The 24,055-nt window shown below is 37.9% G+C and overlaps 1 protein-coding gene across 1 annotated transcript in view; it reads left to right on the forward strand.

Moving 5' to 3' along the window:
* The first annotated feature begins 1,115 nt into the window (after positions 1-1,115).
* The window catches only part of LOC106059212 (putative protocadherin beta-18), a 72,609-nt gene continuing 49,669 nt past the window's right edge, over positions 1,116-24,055 (forward strand). Inside the window, exons 1-3 of the mRNA XM_056036295.1 lie at positions 1,116-1,438; positions 5,194-5,592; positions 7,677-8,015. Coding sequence (XP_055892270.1) covers positions 5,323-5,592; positions 7,677-8,015 — 609 coding nt within the window. The 5' untranslated portion in view covers positions 1,116-1,438; positions 5,194-5,322. The remainder of the gene's footprint in view (positions 1,439-5,193; positions 5,593-7,676; positions 8,016-24,055) is intronic.

Below are 24,055 nucleotides of genomic sequence, written 5' to 3' on the forward strand. Positions count from 1 at the left end.
GATTTTTAGAAAAAGTATTTGTTAGATTTAACATGTTACTGGTGTTGGCTTCAGCAGCTTATATCGGAGATTTGTGTGGTACAATTTAACACAGTATTCTCTAATTAGTTGAAAAATGGATTTTTTTGTATTCAGTTTACATTCTTAAGCAATTAATTACAGTCACTTGGTCAAAGAAGAGAGGGCGATATGTTGAAATGTGGGGGCGATGTAATGACACCTAAAATAAAAAGGTGAGAAAATAAGAAGAGGAAGTTTGAGATAAATAGACAAACTAAACAATGTCAAGGTCGTCTTATTTTTCTTATAAATGAAAGACATTATTTTTTATTCCAAAAGAGAAGATAACTAAGTCATACGTGTATTCTAATCAGAGACTTCAACTCTGCTAAGTCTTTGCTTTTCCTGGCTGATTCAGGCAACACGTTCCATTCTCTAATGACGCTAGGAAAGAAAAATGTGTTAATTTGTCCTAGTATATGCAATACATGATGTTTTGACTTTGAATTTCGGAACTCCCAACATTAGTTGTGATACGTAAAAGTGGTTAGTTAGTCGTTGTACTGGCCACATGACATCCTTGTTAACATTTGGCCTTAAAAAAAAAAGATGAGCTTCACATGATCTATCAGGAGGTTTTAAAGGAAAATTTATTTGTACTTATTCTATTTGGACAAACTCCAAAGACACTGTATTTGTAGTTGAAAAATGCTAGAATTCCCTCCCCTTGTTTGGACTGCACGCTTCTCTCCCCTCTAGACTCTCTCAGCCACCCGCAAGAACAACTTTCACACTTGAGTCTTTGCCTCACGCTTTCAACTTTGAACATTTCAACTTTTAAGTTTCCCCCCATCCCCAACCAAACCTACCACACCGATTTCTCAGTAGCAGACGACAAAAAAAAATATCTCTTAACAAGTTTTTTTTTTTAACAAGTTTCAAGGATGAACCTGTTACCCCTCTCTCGTGATACGCTTCCATGATTGGTCGTCGCATCGACATATGGGCGGAGCTAAATAGTTAGTGAACTGCCTCATTTTCTCGCATGGGGGAGGGGGGCGATGGAAAAGAAAAAACAACGCCATCTCCACCGTTGTCGCGCGCGCTACGATCGATACGGTGTATTTTTTGTATCGGAGAGAGAAAAGGAGAGATAACTAGACAGGGGTCAGTCGGCAGTCGCTTCCCTTGTTGCTTGTGTTTGGCGGTGTGGACTAGAGGACGTTTCTTGTGTGGGTACTTGTGGCTAGGGTCAAACCCACACATCAGTACTGCAGGTGTTTTAGCGTGTGGATATAGCGGGAAGTGCTGGATAACAGGATTATATTAGTGGATGACACTGGATATCACTTGGTACAAGTAGTTTGGATATTGATTTCTTTGATTCTGTGAGTTTATTTCATCGACTGAGCCTCAATATTGAGATACACATGTCATGGTAAGCTACTTATACTGTTACTATATACACTCGATATTTAATATATATCTACTTGAGGTTTTTATTCAACAGCGCAACGAAGCGATTAGATGGTATAGTACTAAATCACTTAAATGCTGAACTCAAGGTCTCTAGTTTGAGTCCCGATTAAGGCTGGACTTGGTTAGTTGGGATTTTCAGACATCCTTGCTCCTATAACTTATATAATGGGCACCTAATATTTGTGTGGGGTTTTATATCGTCCTACTGGTTATCTATAACAGATAGCTCGTTATAGTGTTTCTATAACAAGCTGGTGACCACCGAACAAAGAGATGTACAATTTTCACCATTGAAAATAATTTTAGCGTAACCCACTTTATTTTTCGTAAATAAATACCGCCTGAAAATTATATAACACTTTACATTTAATAACGCAACTCAATTAACTTATAAAAGGTCAACCTCCTTATGATTGTACAACCCTCTTTACTTACAATGACACAAGGCACTTTAGGAATACTAGGCAAAACCACCTTTAAAAACGCAACCCAGTTTACTGAAATAATGCAGCATACTTTGTCAATAATTACTCAACCCTCTATTACTTACGATAATTTTCCAATCAGTTGCACAAATCGAACTCTCAAATATTACAAATGACTGCATGTATAACTGTAGATAGTCTCTGGTACTTTAGTGGCATCCAACTTCTTCGTGAAACTGAAGGAAGAAAAAAAAAAGGTGGTCCACTATTTAGTTCTTTATAGTGAAATACACAGTGTCGTATTTCGTGTGTGTGTGTGTGTGTGTGTATGTGTAGTGGATACTAACAGTAAAAGTTCGATAACTATCAATATAGGTCTTCACCATGACCAGCTGTGTAATAGCCCCAGGGGTCGGCAGTTTCTACATCTGCCTCATATATTTATATAGGTCTGTGATGTTTTACTATCAGAAAGGGAGAGGAAAATGCATTGAAATCGATGTATATACAATATTTATTAATTGAATATAAAGATGTTCCAACGCATGATTGTTATTTATTAAAAGCAAGATTGTTTGACCAGTCTTGATAACGCTAGCCATACGTATTCTTTAGGTCATCATCAAAGAGGCGCAGGGATATGTTAGTCCTGCCCCATTACAACCATCGGATTCTATTCATCTTGTACAATACTATTGTAACAATAGATACCAGCGATGCCTCTGTTTCTATATTCTCATAGATATATCTGCGCATATCAAAAAGAAGAAACTTTAAAAAGGGAGTGATCTGATCATTGAGATATTAAATATCTAGACAAGACTTTCTGAATGCGGTTGTGGTCTGTAAGAAAATTACAACTATGGGTTTACCTCCAGTCACGGATGGTTGGTCCAAGTAGATTGCGCAATGTTACGTTTTCACTCTAATGTGTTGTTTTGTTTTTTAGAAAAGAAGAAAGAGAATATTTCTCTCAATAAACAAAATTAACAGAGAGCCTTACACTTGTACAACTTTTGAGTAGCAACTCTTTTGAGTCTGCAGGATGAATAAATATGTTTCCTACTATCCCAGTTAGTGAGTTACAGGCCGCATGTCTCACGGGGCAACAGACATTCTATAAAGTCTTCTGAGAGATGCTGTCTTCTAGACATCGACTCAGACAACTTTAACCGTTCACAATAATCTGAACATTCTGTTTGAAAATGTTCACTGTATTACAATTGTATATTGGCGTTGGGTGCCAATAGTGTATAAATATTAACGAATTCGAACAATGTCAATGTTCACAGTAACATGAAGAGTGTCCAAGTTTGAAGACATCCACTGATCTGAGCTATCAGAAATCTGGGTTGTAATGATTTCCCAGAAACATCTATTTCTTTCAAACATACATTTAACAAAGTAGCTCAGGTTTATCTTGATATATTTCATTTCAATATCTGGAGGTGGGTGGGATTCACAGACGTGATCACATTAAGAAACGTATCGATGGTAATAATCTACGTAGAGTGTCAAATGTTGATGCAATTTTAGCTTCACTTTAAAAACCTCAATTCTAATGTATTTGTAAAACAACAGAAATCTTCATTTGTTTTATTTGATAAGTTGTAATAATGTAATAAACCAACACACAGTGAACCTGGCCGTGTGTGGGCTCTGGACGTCCAACTATCTCTGTCTTAATTAATGAAATTAAATTGCAATAATTATCTTTAGTCGTCAATTTCGGTTCAAGGTTAAAATAAATTTCATTTTTTATTTGACAATTTTTTTTATTTTTTTTTACACTTATTTCTTAAATTCTTTATTTAACCTTCAGGTGTCCTCCACTTGTGGAGCCACGCGCCTGAAGTTATTTTATCTCTCCTTATCTTTCTGCTTTCCTTAATTATCTTCTAGTATCTCTCTACTATAAAAGTAAATATACCAGCTGTTGACGCGGCAACGGAACTGTTCAGCATAATCTTTCGTCAACAGAATTAAAAATAAAAACTTTTTACTCCCTGACTCTTGTGGCGCCCTGCTGAAACAGAACTAGATCTAGAAGAAAATAGTTCAGGCGCCCTATATGCGAAGTCTGCGCTATCGCGGAGTAAAACAAACAGGGAACACAACTCTAGGGAATATATCAACTCTTGTTTACAAAATATACGACATAGAGGCGCTGATGTTGTGGCCAGATTTCATCAGCGTTATCAGATGAAACAAGAAATAGTTGGCAAATAAACGTGGACTTGCTGGCTTCATATTTGTGGCACAAGTCTGAAATAGCAGCGTGATACAGAAGAACGCGGGAAGTTAGTCGCATTGTTATTTGGTGAAAATAAGTTTCTAATTTTTAAAAAAGTTTTAAATTGACTGTAACTTTGCAACTAATGATCACGAGGAGTGTTAATTAATTCAAATATAATCTTTACTCTGGACACAATATTAATCAAACTAATTATTTCACCAGAGTGACCCTGATAGGTTCATTTAATAGTTCATTCAAGAACTAAGTTTAAAGGAGCTTTCGACTTCATAAAGTTTGTTATCTCGTAATTATTTGTTCCGTGCCTTAATATCCGCTGGATTTTATGAGTTTACATTTATTATTATTACTGCCCGTTTCCCCGGTTAGAAAAAAGTCACTATTACGCTATTGTGCTGTCTGTCCGTCTGTCACCATAGATCTCAAAGCTATTGAACATTTGATCGCCTGAATCATGATTGAAATGTGGGTAACGGTGATTTCAGGTCTTCTTAAAGTGAACAATTTAGGTTTTCGAAATGAAACACTCAATTTTTTTTTTTGCATATCATAATCTTATCTTAAAAACAAATTGTATTGCATACAACATAATCTTTCAAACAAGTTGTTTTTGTCAGAAAGAGTAATAATCATATGTGTGGGACAACGCTTAACCAACCGTGGCCGCCTACGAGTTAGTGTGTAACAATTAACTCCTTTTATTATCTTGCTTTATTGTTATTTAATACATAAATACTTAAATGAATATGTTGGAATTTAATAGATAAAGCCACCTGTTAGGGCCAAGCAATTAATTGTTATGTTCACATTGGATGTAGACTTGACACTAGTCCGTTTGTAAGAACTGTTTTTGTTTCTTGTTGTATGACAAACGTAAGAAGATCAATACTGGAAAAAGAATATGCTGTAATTTAGCTACATTCTCATATATTTAGGTTAATGACATCATCTTATCAAATCTTATATTTAAATACATGTCCTATTATTGTGTATCCATTCTATGCACTAATAATACAACGGAAATTTTGTTTTCAGTGCTAGACAACGGAGGGTTAACATGAATTCAAGACTACTGAAGGAGTAAAGTTAAAAATTAAAAAAAAAGGAAGTTTATAACGTGAGAACCTCTGACTTTGTTACTTTGACTACAGTGGACACCGTACAATGGATGCACGAAGTTTTTCCTTGAGCAGTGGATTACTTGTTGCTCTGGTCTGTGTCATTTCGTTGATCCACGTGACTTTCAGTGACCCCAATGTGGAGTTTACTTTGGAGGAAGAGAAAGTCGTAGGCACAGAAGTGGGCAGTCTTGGAGACGACACTGTGTTGCCCCTGGGTCTGGAGGCATCGGTGAGAGGATCCCTAGGGTACAATCTCTTACCTTTGGGCTTCCCACGGTCATCGCTATTTAGAGTGGACGAGCACACTGGTCAGGTAAGTGGAACTACCCATAATAACCTTGGTTAGACCAATAATAGAATATGCATCCTCCGTTTGGGACCCCTCAACTCAAGAAAACATTAAGAAACTAGAACAGACACAAAATAGAGCAGTGAGATTCATAACAAACGAATATTCACATTTGACTAGAGTAACACCTTTAGTAAAATCACTAAATTTAGAAAGTCTTCAGGACAGAAGGCTCAAAAGTAAAGTAGCAATCATACATAAAACACTGAACCATAATCTTCAAATACAAAAACAAAATTTAATACAATACTCTGAAAGACACAAAGATAAAGGCACATTCTTCGTCCCATATGCTAGGACAAATTTGTACAAATACTCCTTCTTCCCTAGTGCTATTAGAGCATGGAATGGGTTGCCTGAGCTAGCCAGGAAAACCAGTGATTTGGCAGAATTTAAGCCATTGGTTAATATGCATGACTAAATGCATGACGCGTAGGACGTTATCATCTTCTTTTTTGAAGTAATGTCTGTATTATATAAGATAAGATAATAGTAGCACTTCTAATTTGACCAATCTATATTATCCTATAGGTTTAACTCTTTCTCATATATTTATCTCTACCAATTGTGACAATGTCTGAGTAAAAGCTAAACGTTATTGAGGTTTAACCCTAACAGGCTAGTGAAATACAAATGGGAGAAATGAATAATTCCTTCTGAGCGCGGAAAATAATTACGGAGAGATGGAGTTAACTCATGTTCTTCAGGGGAAATACTGCACTCCTCATTAATCTTTTTTAGACTCGAAGACAAGCCTTGTTATTATTATAACTCACGTATTTATTGGTTTGTTCATCTGTCTACTTCTCAACTTCGTAAGTGTCCAACAGTTATAAATATATTCCGATAAATAAAAATTGTTTCCGTTTGATACAAATAGTAGATTTTAATCAATTTGCTTCAAAACTATTTTTATTAACATTAATAATGTTGCTACTAGTTGAGATACAAGCATGTTACTCTGTCAGAACTTGCGGTCGATTAATAATAATAATACTTTAATTTATAGAGCGCTGTTCAGAAAGTAGGCTCAAGACATAAACACGACAGCTCAAATGACAAACTGATCTAAAAACGCTTTGGATATGTCTTAATGTTCCTCTTGAATGTGGTGTAGCATGTTGTCTGTATGAGATCAATGGGAGTGAGTTCCAAACCTTTGATCCTTGTACTGTTAAAGCCCGCAGACAGTAACTTAAGAGGGAGATACGTGGCATCATTGGAAGAGCTAAGTTCATTGAGTGCAATCTTCTCTGAGAGACATTGGGAGTGATCGGGGTCACTTTTGCCACTTTCTATTTCTGACCATTAACGAGGTTGTCATGTGGCCATTACAATGACCAGGCGCCTTTAGTTTCCCTACGTAATGTTTGGTACCTATTAGACTCACGGACGTCCTAAAATTTCGAAGTTCTAATCCTCAGAATCGGAACTCGTGACCCAAGCATTCTACCTTCCAGTCACTACGCCCTTGCTTCTTAGTGTAATGGAAAACGGTTGTTGTTTATGTGATTTGGAAAATATTACCCCAAATGGCAATTTAAACCATAAAGCTAATTCTACTTTATTAACCTGTTACCTCTAAATGGTATGCTAGAAGATAATGCACTATATGGACATAGTATTTATCGATTTTGGAATTGCTAGCTCGATTAATAGGTCGTGGAGTATGCGTCGCGATGGTCCTGGGTTCGAAACTCCTCCATATCCTGCCGTTGGGGCTAGGACGTTGTAATCTTCCTCTCTGAAGGAATCTTCACAAACTTATATGGGCCTAGGTACTGCTAAATATAGAGTATAGCTGTTTAATATCATTAATTTTGAACATTTGAAGCGATGCTAAAGTAACAACAGAGCAGGTAGCATAAAAACGAAGCGGCTATGTGGGTTTGACTACATAAATGATCGAATTTTATAGAAATTAATAAAGTAGCTGGATTAATGATTAAAAGAACTCACTTAATAACATGAACATGATTAATGATTAATAGTATTCACTTAATTACAGATGAAAACAATGGACTTATTAATTTCCCTATCCATTTCAGATTTTCACGAAAGCCAGAATAGACCGAGAAAGTCTTTGCCCCACGGACAGGCAATGTGATCTTGACATTCAAGTGGCCGTGCAGTCCGCAGTTAGCCAGTTCTTCAAAAAGGTCAGAGTGACCATCAGGGTGCAGGACATCAACGACAACTCCCCCGCTTTTCCTAGACAGACCACCACCCTGAACATCCTTGAGAGCGCCGCAGTCGGCACCAACTTTCCGCTGGAGTCGGCCACCGATTTGGACATCGGAACCAACGGAGTGCGGGACTACGAGCTGGCGCCGAACGATGGCCCTTTCTATATCAACCTGACCCGAGTGGACAATGAGATTACAATGGTGAGTACTGAGAAGTTTAAGTGAGAAAAAAAATATACACGCATAGTGTGAAAGTTGTACATTAAGCGAGGTCTTCAATTGTATTGTGACTGAACTTAAACGACAATAAATAACATTTATAGGACCAATACACTTACACGTTGAAAACACAAATAAACAATAAGTAACTCACCAAAAACACAAATACACTTACAGACCTAAAGCACAAATACACTTACAGACCTAAAGCCCAGATATAAATACAGATCTAAAGCCCAAACACAGTAACAGAAATACCGTAATGCACAAATACACTTACAGACCTGATGGTCTAACACAATTACAGACCTAATGCACAAATGTACTTACACATTTAATGCACAAATACACCTACAGACCTAATGCACAAACACATTTACAGACCTAATGCACAAACACATTTACAGACCTAATGCACAAACACATTTACAGACCTAATGCACAAACACATTTACAGACCTAATGCAGAAAATACACGAAATACAAACATACACATCTCAAGCCCCTAGACCCCCCCCTCCTGCAGCTTACTCTCCTTAAAATGTCCTAAACAAATACAAACGATTGTCACAGCGACATATGTCACACAATGCCAGTGCCCAGTGACATGACACACTCGTCATGACATGTTAATTAAAAAAAAGGGCAACTCTCCCGCGTTACAGCTTCTTAGACAAATATTTTACAGGGGTGCTTAGCTGTGCACATAGTGCGGGGTGGAGCGAGCCGGGGCGCGTGGTGATAGTTGGGGAGGTGGGGTGGGACGTATTACCCAGGTACTTATTTGTTCTACACCTGTACGTGTCTGCTTGTGATCAGTGGAGAGTTCCATTTCAGGTGACCACAGAACTGAAGTGTCAAATAACTCTGGAGTGATTCACAACTTCATTACTTTCAACGAAAACCTTCAGCCAGTTCTTTCCAACACATATGACTGTGTCTACTACATGTGACTGTGTTGTGTTTATTACATATGACTCAGTCACTCCAACGATTGTGTTGTAGAAGTATGACCGTCTTTCTGACCATTGTGATAGTGTTTTTAAAAGTCTAACTCACACGACTGTGTCTCTGTTTTTAACTGAAACGACTGTGTCTCTCCCTGTAACTCAAATGACTGTGTCTCTGTCTGTAACTCAAATGACAATGTCTCTGTCTGTAACTCATACGACTATCGACATACATGGCAGTGTATAAAACAATGGGATTGTGTCGACTCTTAAAAGAAAGACACGAGTAGGTCTCTAACAGAGCTAGGAGCTGGTGTTTGGTTCTCAGCTCATTCTTTAATTATTTCCAATACACATTCAATTTGTAGTTTTGTTTTAATTCTAACATGTCTCATACATTAAGAGATACAGTAATCTCTAACATGTCTCATACATTAAGAGATACAGTAATCTCTAACATGTCTCATACATTAAGAGATACAGTAATCTCTAACATGTCTCATACATTAAGAGATACAGTAATCTCTAACATGTCTCATACATTAAGAGATACAGTAATCTCCTTTACAATTTTTTGTGGTTTCTTTTCTGCTCTGTATTATGAGAAATGTAACCAAACATGTGTGTAAGTATTTGGGCCTATCTTCTAAAAATGTTTAATAATAAACTGTTCCCGTTAGTCAGCACTTCTCTGCATACAGTTGCCCCCCCCCCTCTCATTCCTACTTTTTCCCCGCCTTTACATTTTTGGCCTTGAGGGGACCCAGGTCCAAGTGGGAGACGATGGCGCTCCGTGCTAATTCAATTGTACTCAACAAGGGTCTCTATTGCCCCTCCAGTTATAAATGTTGGTATACGCCTGTGGCAGGCTGATGGCGGCACAGTGTTGGTGGTCGAGTAAGTGACATATAGGAAAGAAAGAATAGTTGAGACCACTGACCGTCGAATGACCACCTAGGCAGCTCGATTACATTACACTGACCATGCTTTCCTATTGTCACCCTCCCTAAGGGTAAGTGGTCAAGCGGCTACTCTTGTGGTCATTGGTCAAACATTTCATTCAGTTATACTCTCGGAGAAAATGACGTTTCACGTCCAGTCTACGCCAAATAAAAAAAGGTGTGTGTGTGTGGGGGGGGGGGGGCTGGTCGAACGTGTGTATGCGTAGAAGCAGGGGCGTAGAAAAACAGATTGGACACGCACAGCCAGACACTTGTTTTACTTGTGTCAACTTTCAAGTTGACCCTTTCTCCTTCTTAAAAGATTTGAACGGCTGCCTTTCCATTTGTATGCGACAGGTTTCTCGACATAATGTTTCGATTCTTATTTTGTCAGAGCAGAAATAAGCTAGAGTGTTGTTTTCTGTTCCAATGCAGGGCTTGTGTGGTCAGTTGGAAAGGTTTCAGTAGTCCAGGAAACAAATTAGTCTGGACAATACTTGGTCAGTGTACGGACTTGTCCAGTTTGACTACTTTATAGAAAACACACTATCACTCTATTTATTTGGGCCTATTTAAACTCAATTCGATGCTAGTAATTAGCTTTAATTTTACCACTTATTTGACGTTTACAGTTCTGAAATGACGTATAATATTTTTTTTAAAGAAGAGTTATTTTTGAACAGCCTACTGAACTGAACATATTTGTTAATTAGAGTGAGAATAGTCTAATGGCAAACACTCTCTATGTTGATGTTGGCCTCCTTAGAACGCCCATGGTTCATCTCGTAAAGCATTTCTTCGTGTGACTGTGGAGCCATCCACATACAACTCTTGTTAAGCTGTCTTTTGCTTTGGTGGTAGAGGAACCATCTATTTTCCATTTCCTTCCAAAGCTGCGGCCATTTTGACTTCCTCGTCTGACTCCCTCGTCTGAATCAGACTTTTCAAAACGTTTTTTCTTGGCTTGTTTGCCACTCCACAAGTTTCTAGATTAAGAGATAGACACGGTTGATTGGATTTCAGTCCGTTTATCAGTGTCTCGATAAGTCATTAAAAGTGACATTTTCAACTGGTTACTTGACTTGGGTTGCCAGACAGTCTCACTTTATACTATAATTTCCATCATACTTACAAAGCACTTGGGATCGTCTGCTATGGTATTATCCAAATATCTTTTTAAACCTGAATTTAGTCTGAGGAGATAATAATTTAAACTTTAGATATTCAGGCTTCTAGTTGATTACTATGACTTTTCAGCATAGCAGAACGGTCATTAGAAACAGAATAAAAAGAAAGATTGCAGAAGGCTCTTTATTATTTAAATAGACAAAAGCTAGAACGTAACATTATTTCAGTCTATATTTTTAATGTAACTCAAACATTGTTATAACCATGGGTACATATAACATATTTAGTGACTGCTTCTCTTCCTGTAATTTCGTGCTTTATCGTCAATATAACTTTTATTATACTCCAATAACTTATACTATACACTAATAACTTACAGCATACTCTAATGCTGGGCAATTAAACTCGACGGGAGAAAAGCGAGTTCTGATTTAAATATTTTAAAGCCCTTTGGGATAAAAAAAAAAATGGATACAGTTGAAGATTTACTTTTTTTTCTCCCGGACCAAAAGGTCCTCGTAAATCTGTGGGGTTTGAGTACAAACGATAGGATTACAGTTAATCTTTAATCGCGCCTCCGAGTGGCGTCAGACTATTGAATTAACACCCATGGAAATTGAAACCCGGCTCCTATCTTTGCTATCTTGATCTGACCCGGCAAATTTTGGACCGGCTCCTGCTTCCGTTCTGGGTTGAGACAAGGACAGGTTACGGAGCTTTGTTTATGGCCCGGAATTAGGGGCAAGTTTTTGTCAGGAACAATGACTCAGATATGACATGTTGCCTCCCGATTTTTTTTTTATGAGAAGGCGGGAACGAGAACACCTCGCCAGCCTGTCTCATATGTCGGTATTTAAAAGATTTACTGGACATTTGGACAGTCCTTGTGGTCAGTGAAGTACTTTGTCACGGGTGACTGTTTTATTACTTGACCACAGTCGTTTAGAATTATTTTTTTTTATAGTGATCTTCTAGATATTTTTGTCTGCTGCCCTGAGGCTGAGGCATTGAGATCTGGAATGACGTAGGCGGGGAAACTAGATGCTTATCAAAGTGACGTCATGGCTAGTATTTTAATAGTTTAAATATTTATTTGTCCTGAGTTGTCCTTCAATTTATCTTTTGGAATAAGTAAAGTAATGGATTTCTGAACCGAGGGGTCTCGAAGCTCGGTAAAGGCTGAAATAGGAATTTCAAGATTCTTAGAATGCCTCTGAGTCCACCCACCTCTAATGGAGAAAGTAGTGCCATTTGGACGTTGTGCTGACCACCTAATTGTTAACCTTGGGCCAAAGAAACAGATGGACAGCATTCGCCCTATAGAGAGCACGGTTTGAAAGAGATATGTTACTTTTTATTATAACCACGCTTTTTTGTTGTTTTGAGTATGTCAGCATCCACTTTCTTTAGTCTCAGACACCATGTCTTACAAGGGGACACCACTCTGTCATAAAAAGGTTTTATGTAACTGGTACGATTATTATTTTTCAGTTCACCGAATCACTAACTAGGTCACTGAACATTAATTTAAAAAATAATAAAATAAATACTCAGAAAGACACGTTATCAGGCCACCGTATTATTATTTTATTAGTAATTATGATTATCGCTTATAAAATTTCCGCAATATTTTTTCTTAAAGGTTGGGCGCCCGCCATTAGAATACTTTGATCTGTATTTCCAAAATTCTAGGGTTCAAGTCACAAGCTGCTACAAACACTGAACGGAGTGGAGCATTGTGCTAGTTACCTAATATCCTGGTTGATTTTTGTTTATACGCACGAGAATGAGATGAGATAAACTTTGGTAGATCCATTTCCCTCTTAAGACTAATAGATATCTCTTCTATCGTGTTCCGGGCTGGGTGTGTAACAATTTGATGAAGCGAATGACATTGTCACCATCAAACTAATTCATTGGAGCAAAGAAAAACAAAATTAAATCAATCTCTTATCAACCTAAACGCTCAGGGCCTCATTTTCGGAGATCCCCGGAAAATCCGGGAAAATCCCAACAAAGCTCTATCTCGAGGGTTCGGGTTAATGCTAATGAAAAGATATGAAAAGTTGGGGGAAATTGTTTTTTATTGGGGGTGGGAGAGAGGTAGGAGAAATAGGTAAGTTAATTTTTGTTTTCAGTTGCAGAATTGTGATATTTATCTTTTATTTTCTGACAGAGTTATCTGTTTGTGACATCTAGATGCTAATCGCTTTTCAAAAATACAAAAGTCTTTGTGCTCAAAGTGTGTCATAACAGATTTGTTATATCTGGGGAATGTAGAACTATTGTAGTCTTCTTTTTTGTAAGGCAATAGATGTGGTTTAAAATTAAAGCAATATTAGTGATTTGAGAATACATTAATTTTATGGGATCTACATAATTTAGTCATTACTTTATGATGATGAAGATAAACATGTTAAATAGTTTCATCTTATATTTCATCCTATTGATATTATAATGAAGAATTATATTTCATCCTATTGATATTATAATGAAGAATTATATTTCATCCTATTGATATTATAATGAAGAATTATATTTCATCCTATTGATATTATAATGAAGAATTATATTTCATCCTATTGATATTATAATGAAGAATTATATTTCATCCTATTGATATTATAATGAAGAATTATATTTCATCCTATTGATATTATAATGAAGAATTATATTTCATCCTATTGATATTATAATGAAGAATTATATTTCATCCTATTGATATTATAATGAAGAATTATATTTCATCCTATTGATATTATAATGAAGAATTATATTTCATCCTATTGATATTATAATGAAGAAAAATGTAGTTCGTGTTATATTAACTTCAATTATTGTTTGACGACATTTGATACCAGAAAGGAAATGTATCAATAATTCCACTTAAACTTTGTATACCTTCTATATTTGATAATGTAGATCAGGGGCGGACTGGCTACATAGTATAACGCTGCCCAACGCTTGTTGGCTTAGGCGCTAGTTACTCGCCTTTGCCCCTTCTCCTGTTTGCGATACAGTTCCGCCGGATCAAATTTTTGGATAAAAACAAAAGGAAAGTTCATCAAATTGCCATTCACTCCGATTCTTGTGTCTTTTGTGAAAAATGTTACTACATATGTCCGTATAGATTTAGTATATGAGTGACTCTTTTGTACTGTATTATAGTCTGATTGCGATGTAGGACGATATCAATAAACTTAGTCAATATTGAATTTAGTTTCAAATATTGTGAACTCGTTTAGAGTTTGTTCTATGACCAAAATACAAGCATTGAAATAGTAAATTTATTTTGTGTGCTGTTGCACTAGCTGAATAACTATCATGTCTATTGTGGTATTTGACCACTACTCAGGACGTTATAAGTTTGGAACCGCAAGTATGTGCAAGAAAGAAGCTTTGTCCTATAGTGTAAAAGTATGCTTGACAATAAAGGAAAAAGATGCGAACCAAGACCAATGCTTTGACCATTATAGCGTCCAGTCTGATAGTGACCAGTTTCTTGGCATGTGTTTTTGTACTAATCACACTAACATTTCTTTTAACACCACCTGATTACTTCTTATTTGTTTTCTAGATTACTTCCCTTGTTTCTCGATTACTTTCCCCTGTTTACTTTTCCCCGAGTCATTCTTCGTAGTGCACTGCACGTGTTTCTTTCTTTCTGCTCTGAAGTACATTTTTACGTCCCCTTGTTTTGTCCTTTTTAGTCTCCCTTGTGAAGCTCTGTTCAACAAGAGAGATAACCGTGTGGGCAATAGCTTTGACTTTATTCTTCCGTCAGATAAGGGACATAAAATGGTTGACTTTTGAAACTATGACTGTTGGATACAAAGAGAATTTATCAGCTTTCTCTTTGGGTATCTTTGAAAAACTCAACAAAGTAAATAGAAAAATTATAAACAATAAATGTCCTCATTATTTTAAATTTAAATAATCCCCATTAAACGGAAATGAGTATATTTAAATAACTGGGTGTGAGTCATTTATTAATACTTAAAAATAAAATTGTTCCTAATTGTTTGGAATTTAAACAATGAAATTGTGGAAACATTGTCTGAATCACGATAAATAAAACAATATATGTTCATATGTATCATTTTTTTTTCTCCAATCAGAGAGACCGATTGAAAGTAAATAAAGTCTCATGGGCCAACTGCTCAAAGTTGAATTCCAAATATCCACAAGAACAACAAGATAATTCCCAATCCAAACTTTGTTTTTTATTAACTTTTGTCTAATTGAATTTTTGTTAAGGGATTACGCCATGCGTCGCATTAGAAACAAATGGTGTCAGAAGTCCAACTATCGGAACGAAAACACCGGCTTTGGGAAATAATAATCTTGTTTGATCCTTTGATCTCCACGATATAAAGTGTCACTGGTGCAGCTTGGTAAACTGAATGTTGACTTGGCTGTCTTTGAAATTATCTGAACAAATCCTACCAACATTTAATTCGTTTCTACCTGACTGTCACCATGTGACTGACTGTCACACATCTGTAGTTTATCCTGGTGCTTGGTTTCTCAATGAAAACATATTCACAGAAATATCTATTATCTGTATTTTGTGTAGTAGAATCACTAAACTTAGAAACACTCCAGGACAAAAGGCTAAAAAATTATGTTAAAAAATGGTACATAAAAAACACAATTAACAAATACAGCCTAATAAAATAATCAGAAAGACACAAAGGTTAAGGTGCATTTCTTTTCTTATTCTATAAGCTAGGACAAATTGTTGTAAGTGCTCTTTCTTAACTAATGTCTTTAGAGCAAGAAAAGAGTTGCCTGAATCAGCCAGGAAAACCAATGGCATAATATAATTTTAGCATCTAAAAAAAACATGTACTACTAGATTGACACATTGATACAGGACGTAATTATTGTCTTTGTAGGGACGTCTGTACTTCCTAAGATACGAATAGACCCACACTTCGTTGAATGTTCTGATCTGAACTTGTTTTTTGAAGACATTTCATGTATTGTTTAAACATTGCCTCTCTGTTTAGTATCTGACATTGATTAATAAACCAATTTTTTAAAACGATAATTAATGTACGATGTCCTAAAAAGACAGCGTCCAGTGCCAACCAAAACGCTCGCCCCGTTCGGCGCCCTCACAGAAGTGTTTATCTAGACATATCTCTTCTATTTTTTTTTTTGGGGGGGGGTATTTTATAAAAAAACTTTTCTCTTCAGAAACCCTGTAATTATAAAATACCTTTGTCCTTTAAGCTTGTTGAGAAATAGACTTAGTCAGAATTGTATCCTTACACAATTGCCCACCTAGTGTTGCTGTGCTTCTCGAAACGTGAACACAATCTTTGAAGCCATGAATCTCACAGACACATGATACATGGACGCCCCAGAAAGTAGACAACAAAAAAATGCCTTAGGCTAAAATATATTGAGTATGGTTCCATTGTTCTGGGAACAACAGGTTCGAAGATTAGGTTGCCAATAGTGTCCTTAAAATACCATAAAAAGAGAGAGAAAAAGAGAGAGAGAGAGAGAGAGAGAATGATTGCCAACGTAAACAAGCTTAGATTTGTATCTCTTTATTTAGTGAGCGGTCTCTCGATTATCTTCCGCTGGGTTGACTCCCCTTGTCATTTGGTCGTCTGCTGATTCTGACAGGCGTGAAATTTATGTCTGAAGAGTCATCTCCCTTCCCTCTTGCCTTTCTGTCTCCCTCCATTTGATCCCTCCCCCTCCCCCCCCCCATTTTCTTTTTTCACAATTTTTCTCTCTATCAGTCAGTCTCTGGTACTCTTTAATATCAGAGATAGTGGAGGACTTTCGGCCAACAGTGGGACAAAGGTAATAAAAAAATATCTCTTAAAGTTTAGACTTGGCGAAACAAAACATTTTATAAGAACAGAAACGCCAAATTCTTAGATGAAATATTTATTTAGAACACAATGTGTGCAGCAATTAACAGTTGGACGTTTGAATATGCACAGAAGTCTACGAGTATGCTCGGAAGTCTACGAGTATGCACGGAAGTCTACGAATATGCACGGAAGTCTACGGATATGCACGAAAGTACTAAAATCTTAGTCTATGAAAATCTACGAAATCCATGAAATTCTATAAAAGTCTACGAAGATCTATCAAAACTCTACGAAAATAAGCAAATCTTCAGAAATCTACGAAAGTCCACGACAATTTCGAACCTAATTTTTGTCCTGCTGCATTCCGTATTTGAGGCTTTTTCTTTTGTTGAGTGAGTGGTGGTTTGGTCAAGACTTAAGTAACCACTGTGTTTCACTAAAAAAAAAAATTAGTGCTACCTTTACGTTTTGTATGTATTTTGGAAGTGCCTTCAGATGTGAAGATTGAATATAATTCCATCCTAGCCCAAACCTCCCACTAGACGGCGGGAGATTTCGAAGGACATATATATGTAACTTGTATGTTCTTTTTTTTCCCCTTTCCTTAGGACGTCGCTTAGTGTTGACCAGAAGATAGAATTCTGTTTCTGAGTAGAAAGCCTTAGGATTCGGGGACACGATGGTGTCTTAAAGATAGTTCGATAATGTGGGTCCTGGAGGAGGCTGAAAGTCGAGGGTATTCAGATAACCCGAGAGTGTCCCTTCTTTTCGAAAGGAAAATAATGAAAATGGATGACCAAGGGAGACAAATCTCTTTAGATGGTTTAATAATTTTGTGAAACTTAAAAGATGGCTCGACAAAGAAAAAAAAAGAGCGACCAAGCGAGGGCAGATAAAAGGGGTGGTGGGGTGCTTCAGGAAAATGTCTGAATCCATCAGCTGATCGTAAATCGTTAATTTTCCCTGACAAATTTGATTTTCATTTTAAACTTCCATTTCAAATATTTCTTGTAGTGACATCATCTTGATAAGTACATGGCTGTAGAGGCGTTCAATAGGTACATGGCTGTAGAGGCGTTCAATAAGTACATGGCTGTAGAGGCGTTCACTAGGTACATGGCTGTAGAGGCGTTCACTAGGTACATGGCTGTAGAGGCGTTCACTAGGTACATGGCTGTAGAGGCGTTCACTAGGTACATGGCTGTAGAGGCGTTCACTAGGTACATGGCTGTAGAGGCGTTCACTAAGTACATGGCTGTAGAGGTGTTCACTAAGTACATGGCTGTAGAGGTGTTCAATAGGTACATGGCTGTAGAGGCGTTCACTAAGTACATGGCTGTAGAAGCGTTCAATAGGTACATGGCTGTAGAGGCGTTCACTAAGTACATGGCTGTAGAGGTGTTCACTAAGTACATGGCTGTAGAGGTGTTCAATAGGTACATGGCTGTAGAGGCGTTCACTAAGTACATGGCTGTAGAGGTGTTCACTAAGTACATGGCTGTAGAGGTGTTCAATAGGTACATGGCTGTAGAGGTGTTCAATAGGTACATGGCTGTAGAGGCGTTCACTAAGTACATGGCTGTAGAGGTGTTCACTAAGTACATGGCTGTAGAGGTGTTCAATAGGTACATGGCTGTAGAGGTGTTCAATAGGTACATGGCTGTAGAGGCGTTCACTAAGTACATGGCTGTAGAGGTGTTCAATAGGTACATGGCTGTAGAGGCGTTCAATAGGTACATGGCTGTAGAGGCGTTCACTAGGTACATGGCTGTAGAGGTGTTCACTAGGTACATGGCTGTAGAGGTGTTCAATAGGTACATGGCTGTAGAGGCGTTCACTAAGTACATGGCTGTAGAGGTGTTCACTAAGTACATGGCTGTAGAGGTGTTCAATAAGTACATGGCTGTAGAGGCGTTCACTAAGTACATGGCTGTAGAGGTGTTCACTAAGTACATGGCTGTAGAGGTGTTCAATAGGTACATGGCTGTAGAGGTGTTCAATAGGTACATGGCTGTAGAGGCGTTCACTAAGTACATGGCTGTAGAGGTGTTCAATAGGTACATGGCTGTAGAGGCGTTCACTAAGTACATGGCTGTAGAGGTGTTCAATAGGTACATGGCTGTAGAGGTGTTCAATAGGTACATGGCTGTAGAGGTGTTCAATAGGTACATGGCTGTAGAGGCGTTCAATAGGTACATGGCTGTAGAGGCGTTCACTAGGTACATGGCTGTAGAGGTGTTCACTAGGTACATGGCTGTAGAGGTGTTCAATAGGTACATGGCTGTAGAGGCGTTCACTAAGTACATGGCTGTAGAGGTGTTCAATAGGTACATGGCTGTAGAGGTGTTCAATAGGTACATGGCTGTAGAGGTGTTCACTAAGTACATGGCTGTAGAGGTGTTCAATAGGTACATGGCTGTAGAGGCGTTCACTAAGTACATGGCTGTAGAGGTGTTCACTAAGTACATGGCTGTAGAGGTGTTCAATAAGTACATGGCTGTAGAGGCGTTCACTAAGTACATGGCTGTAGAGGTGTTCACTAAGTACATGGCTGTAGAGGTGTTCAATAGGTACATGGCTGTAGAGGTGTTCAATAGGTACATGGCTGTAGAGGCGTTCACTAAGTACATGGCTGTAGAGGTGTTCAATAGGTACATGGCTGTAGAGGCGTTCACTAAGTACATGGCTGTAGAGGTGTTCAATAGGTACATGGCTGTAGAGGTGTTCAATAGGTACATGGCTGTAGAGTTGTTCAATAGGTACATGGCTGTAGAGGCGTTCAATAGGTACATGGCTGTAGAGGCGTTCACTAGGTACATGGCTGTAGAGGTGTTCACTAGGTACATGGCTGTAGAGGTGTTCAATAGGTACATGGCTGTAGAGGCGTTCACTAAGTACATGGCTGTAGAGGTGTTCAATAGGTACATGGCTGTAGAGGTGTTCAATAGGTACATGGCTGTAGAGGTGTTCACTAAGTACATGGCTGTAGAGTTGTTCACTAGGTACATGGCTGTAGAGGCGTTCAATAGGTACATGGCTGTAGAGGTGTTCAATAGGTACATGGCTGTAGAGGTGTTCACTAGGTACATGGCTGTAGAGGTGTTCAATAGGTACATGGCTGTAGAGGCGTTCACTAAGTACATGGCTGTAGAGGTGTTCAATAAGTACACGGCTGTAGAGGCTTTTAATAAACACACGCTGTAAAAGCGTTTAATAAATACATGGCTGTTGAGGCGTTTAATAAATACATGGCTGTAAAAGGGCTTGATAAATGAGATTTTCCACACACACACACACATACTCGACATTCACAAAAAGTCCATAACACTCACACACAAAAATACCCCCCCCCCCAACCAACACACTGAGTTGGAATTAAAAATTTAGGTTTCTATAAAACTAGTGTACACGTTTATGAAAGGAAGTGTATGCTAAATGAATCATCTATTGTAGACACAAACTAATGTATAACGAGAGAGAGAGAGAGAATACAGAAGGAGTTGGGGCAAGGGAAGGTGGGGTACATGTAGTCTCAACTATTTGGTTCCTTATGTTCTAAGAAATATAACTTGAAGACAAGAAATCAAGCGTGTGCGTGTGTGTATGTGTCTGAGAGTGAGGGAGTGGGGGACAGGAGATAAGGTCAAGCAAGCATTACGACCCTTTAGATTCAGATGTGCATTCTGGACATTGTCCAAGATCTCGCTGGATTATTTCTCTCTAACGGATTTCATTGATTGGTCAGCAGAGGTCAGAAGAGGGCGAAAATGGAGTCTGACTAATACACCATTGTGAGCTCTGTTCCCCTCCTCCTTGGCAGAATATCCCTCTCTTTCGCCCAACCCCCCTCTCTCTCTCTCTCTCTCTCTCTCTTCTCATCCTATAATCAAAAGCTAGCTATACATTCTCGCTCTATAAAATATTTATCCTATAAGAAAATAATTTAACATAATTGTGTGTAGAGGATTCCATTCTAAAACATGTCATTTTAGTTCAGAATACAAACTCTGGGAAACAGAACAGCCGCTATGTGCAAATATCACATTAAACTTATCAAATTTCTCGATTCATTCAGCTCACCCCTCCCCCACTTCAGAATCAACAAAATTTTAAAAAGCATGCGAGGTCAGTTAGTCCTAAATACTCCATTTATTACTCATAAAGAAATAAACCGAATCGAAAATCTTTTGAAATGGAGAGAGAGGGAGAGAGAAACCTGGCAGTAAGCGTCACCTGTGTCCATTCCAGCGTGACTCCACCACAGCGTCACTACCATTCAATCACTTTGTAAATGGACTCGCCATTACCGTTTGATTTTTCTCAGAGGTCGTTGAAGTTAGAATAGTACGTACTTGATGACAAAGCTTTAGGTCTGTACAGAGTGGGTCGGATAGCTGGGCTAGGTAGGTGTGTAAGAAATACTTGCAGTACAAAATACCGCCACTGCTTTCATTAGAAGTTTAATTATAGATTAGACTGTTAAGTTAGTAAGTATGAGTTTTTTTTCCCGTAGAATAACGCCACTAAATTTGTTTATCTGTCCGTCTTTCCGCCCGTCCATCTTTCTGTTATGTTTAGATCTTTTAAAGTCCTAATACTTTTAGTACTTTTAGTTTATTTAGATTATGGATAATATCATAATATTACAAATTCAAGTAGTACGTCTCATTCTAACCCATGGGTTTTTAAAGTCCGTTAGCTCTCCATTGTTGCAATACCCAATAGGCAAGAACCAGGATAACTCTCATTAATCATCGTCTTTTGTGAATACTTTGGTTTTAAAATAAAATGCAAAATTCTGAAGACCCATTGATTTCCTTAAATATCCAATGCAAAGCAAAATGGAACGTGTGCATTGGGTACTGCCAGTAAAACATAATACAATCAATTCAATCAATACAACTATTACGAAAAGACCATCCTAAGTTAATCGAAGTGTTGGATGATTCACATCAATTCCGATGACATTCTTTTGATTTACCTCTTTCCAAAGCATTTAAAAATCCAAACAAAAAAAAGTACACACCTACCGACCATTGCAGACTGTTACAATAATTACCTTTCTGTTGTTGGTGAACTGTATCCGCCCAAAACAAGAACTCTTTGCAACAATTGAAAAAAAGAAACCCCCAAAAATCCCACTTGCCATTAAGATAAGATCGCCACTCAACCAGCCGAGCGTAAAATGAGCGAAACTCGACTTGAAAAAAGGGGCTTGTTTTACGGGTCACGTGCAACACGCAGTTATCTCCCCGTTTTTATCAGATAAATAGTAAGACAAGGGAAGACAACACACATCTATGTGTGACAACACAAGGGGAAGCAATTATTGTCCACGGAGATTTACACTAAGTGAAGAACTTGTTTGAATAGGAATTTACAACCGTCGCTCAGATAACAAAGAAACTCAATTAAAATTAACATAAACAATACATTTAAAAAACAGATGTGTTTTTAAGGGTGGGTGTGGATAAAGATGGGACGAGGGGGGGGGGGAGAAAATGACCAACCTCTCCTTTCGTACGTTTTATTTTATGTTTTATATTTTCGAAATATATCCCCACCCCCTCCCTTTGTATCTCAACCCCCAACGTCTCCAGACGCTTTAAAACTTTCGTTTCAATTTACACTTTCTGTGTTCTATATTTGTTTGTGTACAACTTGAAAGACCAAATACATTAGTCACTTGAAAGCTTTGAGTTGTTACTGTGTAGTGCTATAACAAGATGTTCAACTATTATATTGCAATGGTGTTATGAAATATAAGTCTTACATTAGAGGCGGAATTATTGATTGGTGGATATCTAATGATGCATCCACCAATACAGCTCATCTGGATTAAGGCTGGATACAAGTCCATTTCCACTGACGTAGGCTATTTCTATTTTTAAAAAATCTTCTAATCCAAGTACCGAGACAGTTCAATGGATGATAAAAGCTGTCTAGTTTCTGCATTAGAGTTAGCGAGACAGACATACAGACAGTCGAGACAGACATACAGACAGTCGAGACAGATGAATACTTTAATTGCTTAGAAATCTCTTGTGTACAAATGTCGAGTCCTAGACTGTACGAGTCTTTCTTCTTTTCCCCTATCATTGTACATCAGCAGAAAGCTGGGCTCACTGAAGCATCCAATGTATTTACCTAAGTTCGTACCATACACTATATAACAATAAGACTAACCATTGTATTATCTCTCCTTCGGAATGTCAGAAATCATTTACAGTAAGCTCTCCTTAGAGAATCTTTCTGCTTGATACGTTTTTTTTTTTCTGAATTTCTTTTTATATAATTGTATAGCTCGGGTTTATCCCAAAGATTCTAGGATATTTTATCCCTCCTAATGTTAACAGATAATGACAGATGACATCTCGTGATGTCATGTCATGTCGGACACCTCGCCCCATCCACTACACTCAGCATAGAACTCATCCACCTCTTTCCGTTGTGTTAGTTCTCTGCAGTTATTCGTTCGGGCAAGACTTGCGTGGATGAGAGAAGACAGGTCGGTGTGCCTGCCAATGAGGGTGCAGGGCTGCTAGGCACATTTTTTCATCATTACTGTTTGAGACAGTAACTTGAACCTAGTCAGCAAACAACAGACAGCAGACATCCCCCCTCACCAACAGTTACGAAAAATCTGCTTTTTATTTCTGTATTTTTTATTGCAAGACATTTCTGTTATGGCCGGGGGGTGCATGTTCCCTCTGATGGCGCCCATGCTCGTGGCAATACTAAGTGCTCCTTCCACGAGTGTAATAAAACTAATGACAGGACCAGGTTTCCCACACATTTTGGTTACGCCATAAGTTTCTTTGAACGCTGGATCTACATCACGGAATCGCTTACAGACAAATGTTTGTGTACATCTTGGTCTGTACACGGAAATATATGGCTTACTTGACTTAATCCTGTGCACTCTCAGGGGCCGCAACCTCTCCACCGAACTCGGTCGTGAGCAACTTTCTTCATCTGCTCCCATGTCATTCCAGTGTCCTCAGCTTCACTGATGACTGACCTCTTCAATGTTTGCTTGGGTATATATATATTTATATGTGTGCTACCGTAAAAGCTTTTTAAATATATTTTATATTTTTAAAAAGTTGTACAACTAAAATTCGAACTCGAAGGCTCAAACCCTTCAGGCCAATACACTAACCACT

The sequence above is a fragment of the Biomphalaria glabrata genome, chromosome 7 (assembly GCF_947242115.1).
Source record: "Biomphalaria glabrata chromosome 7, xgBioGlab47.1, whole genome shotgun sequence".
Lineage (NCBI taxonomy): Eukaryota > Metazoa > Mollusca > Gastropoda > Planorbidae > Biomphalaria > Biomphalaria glabrata.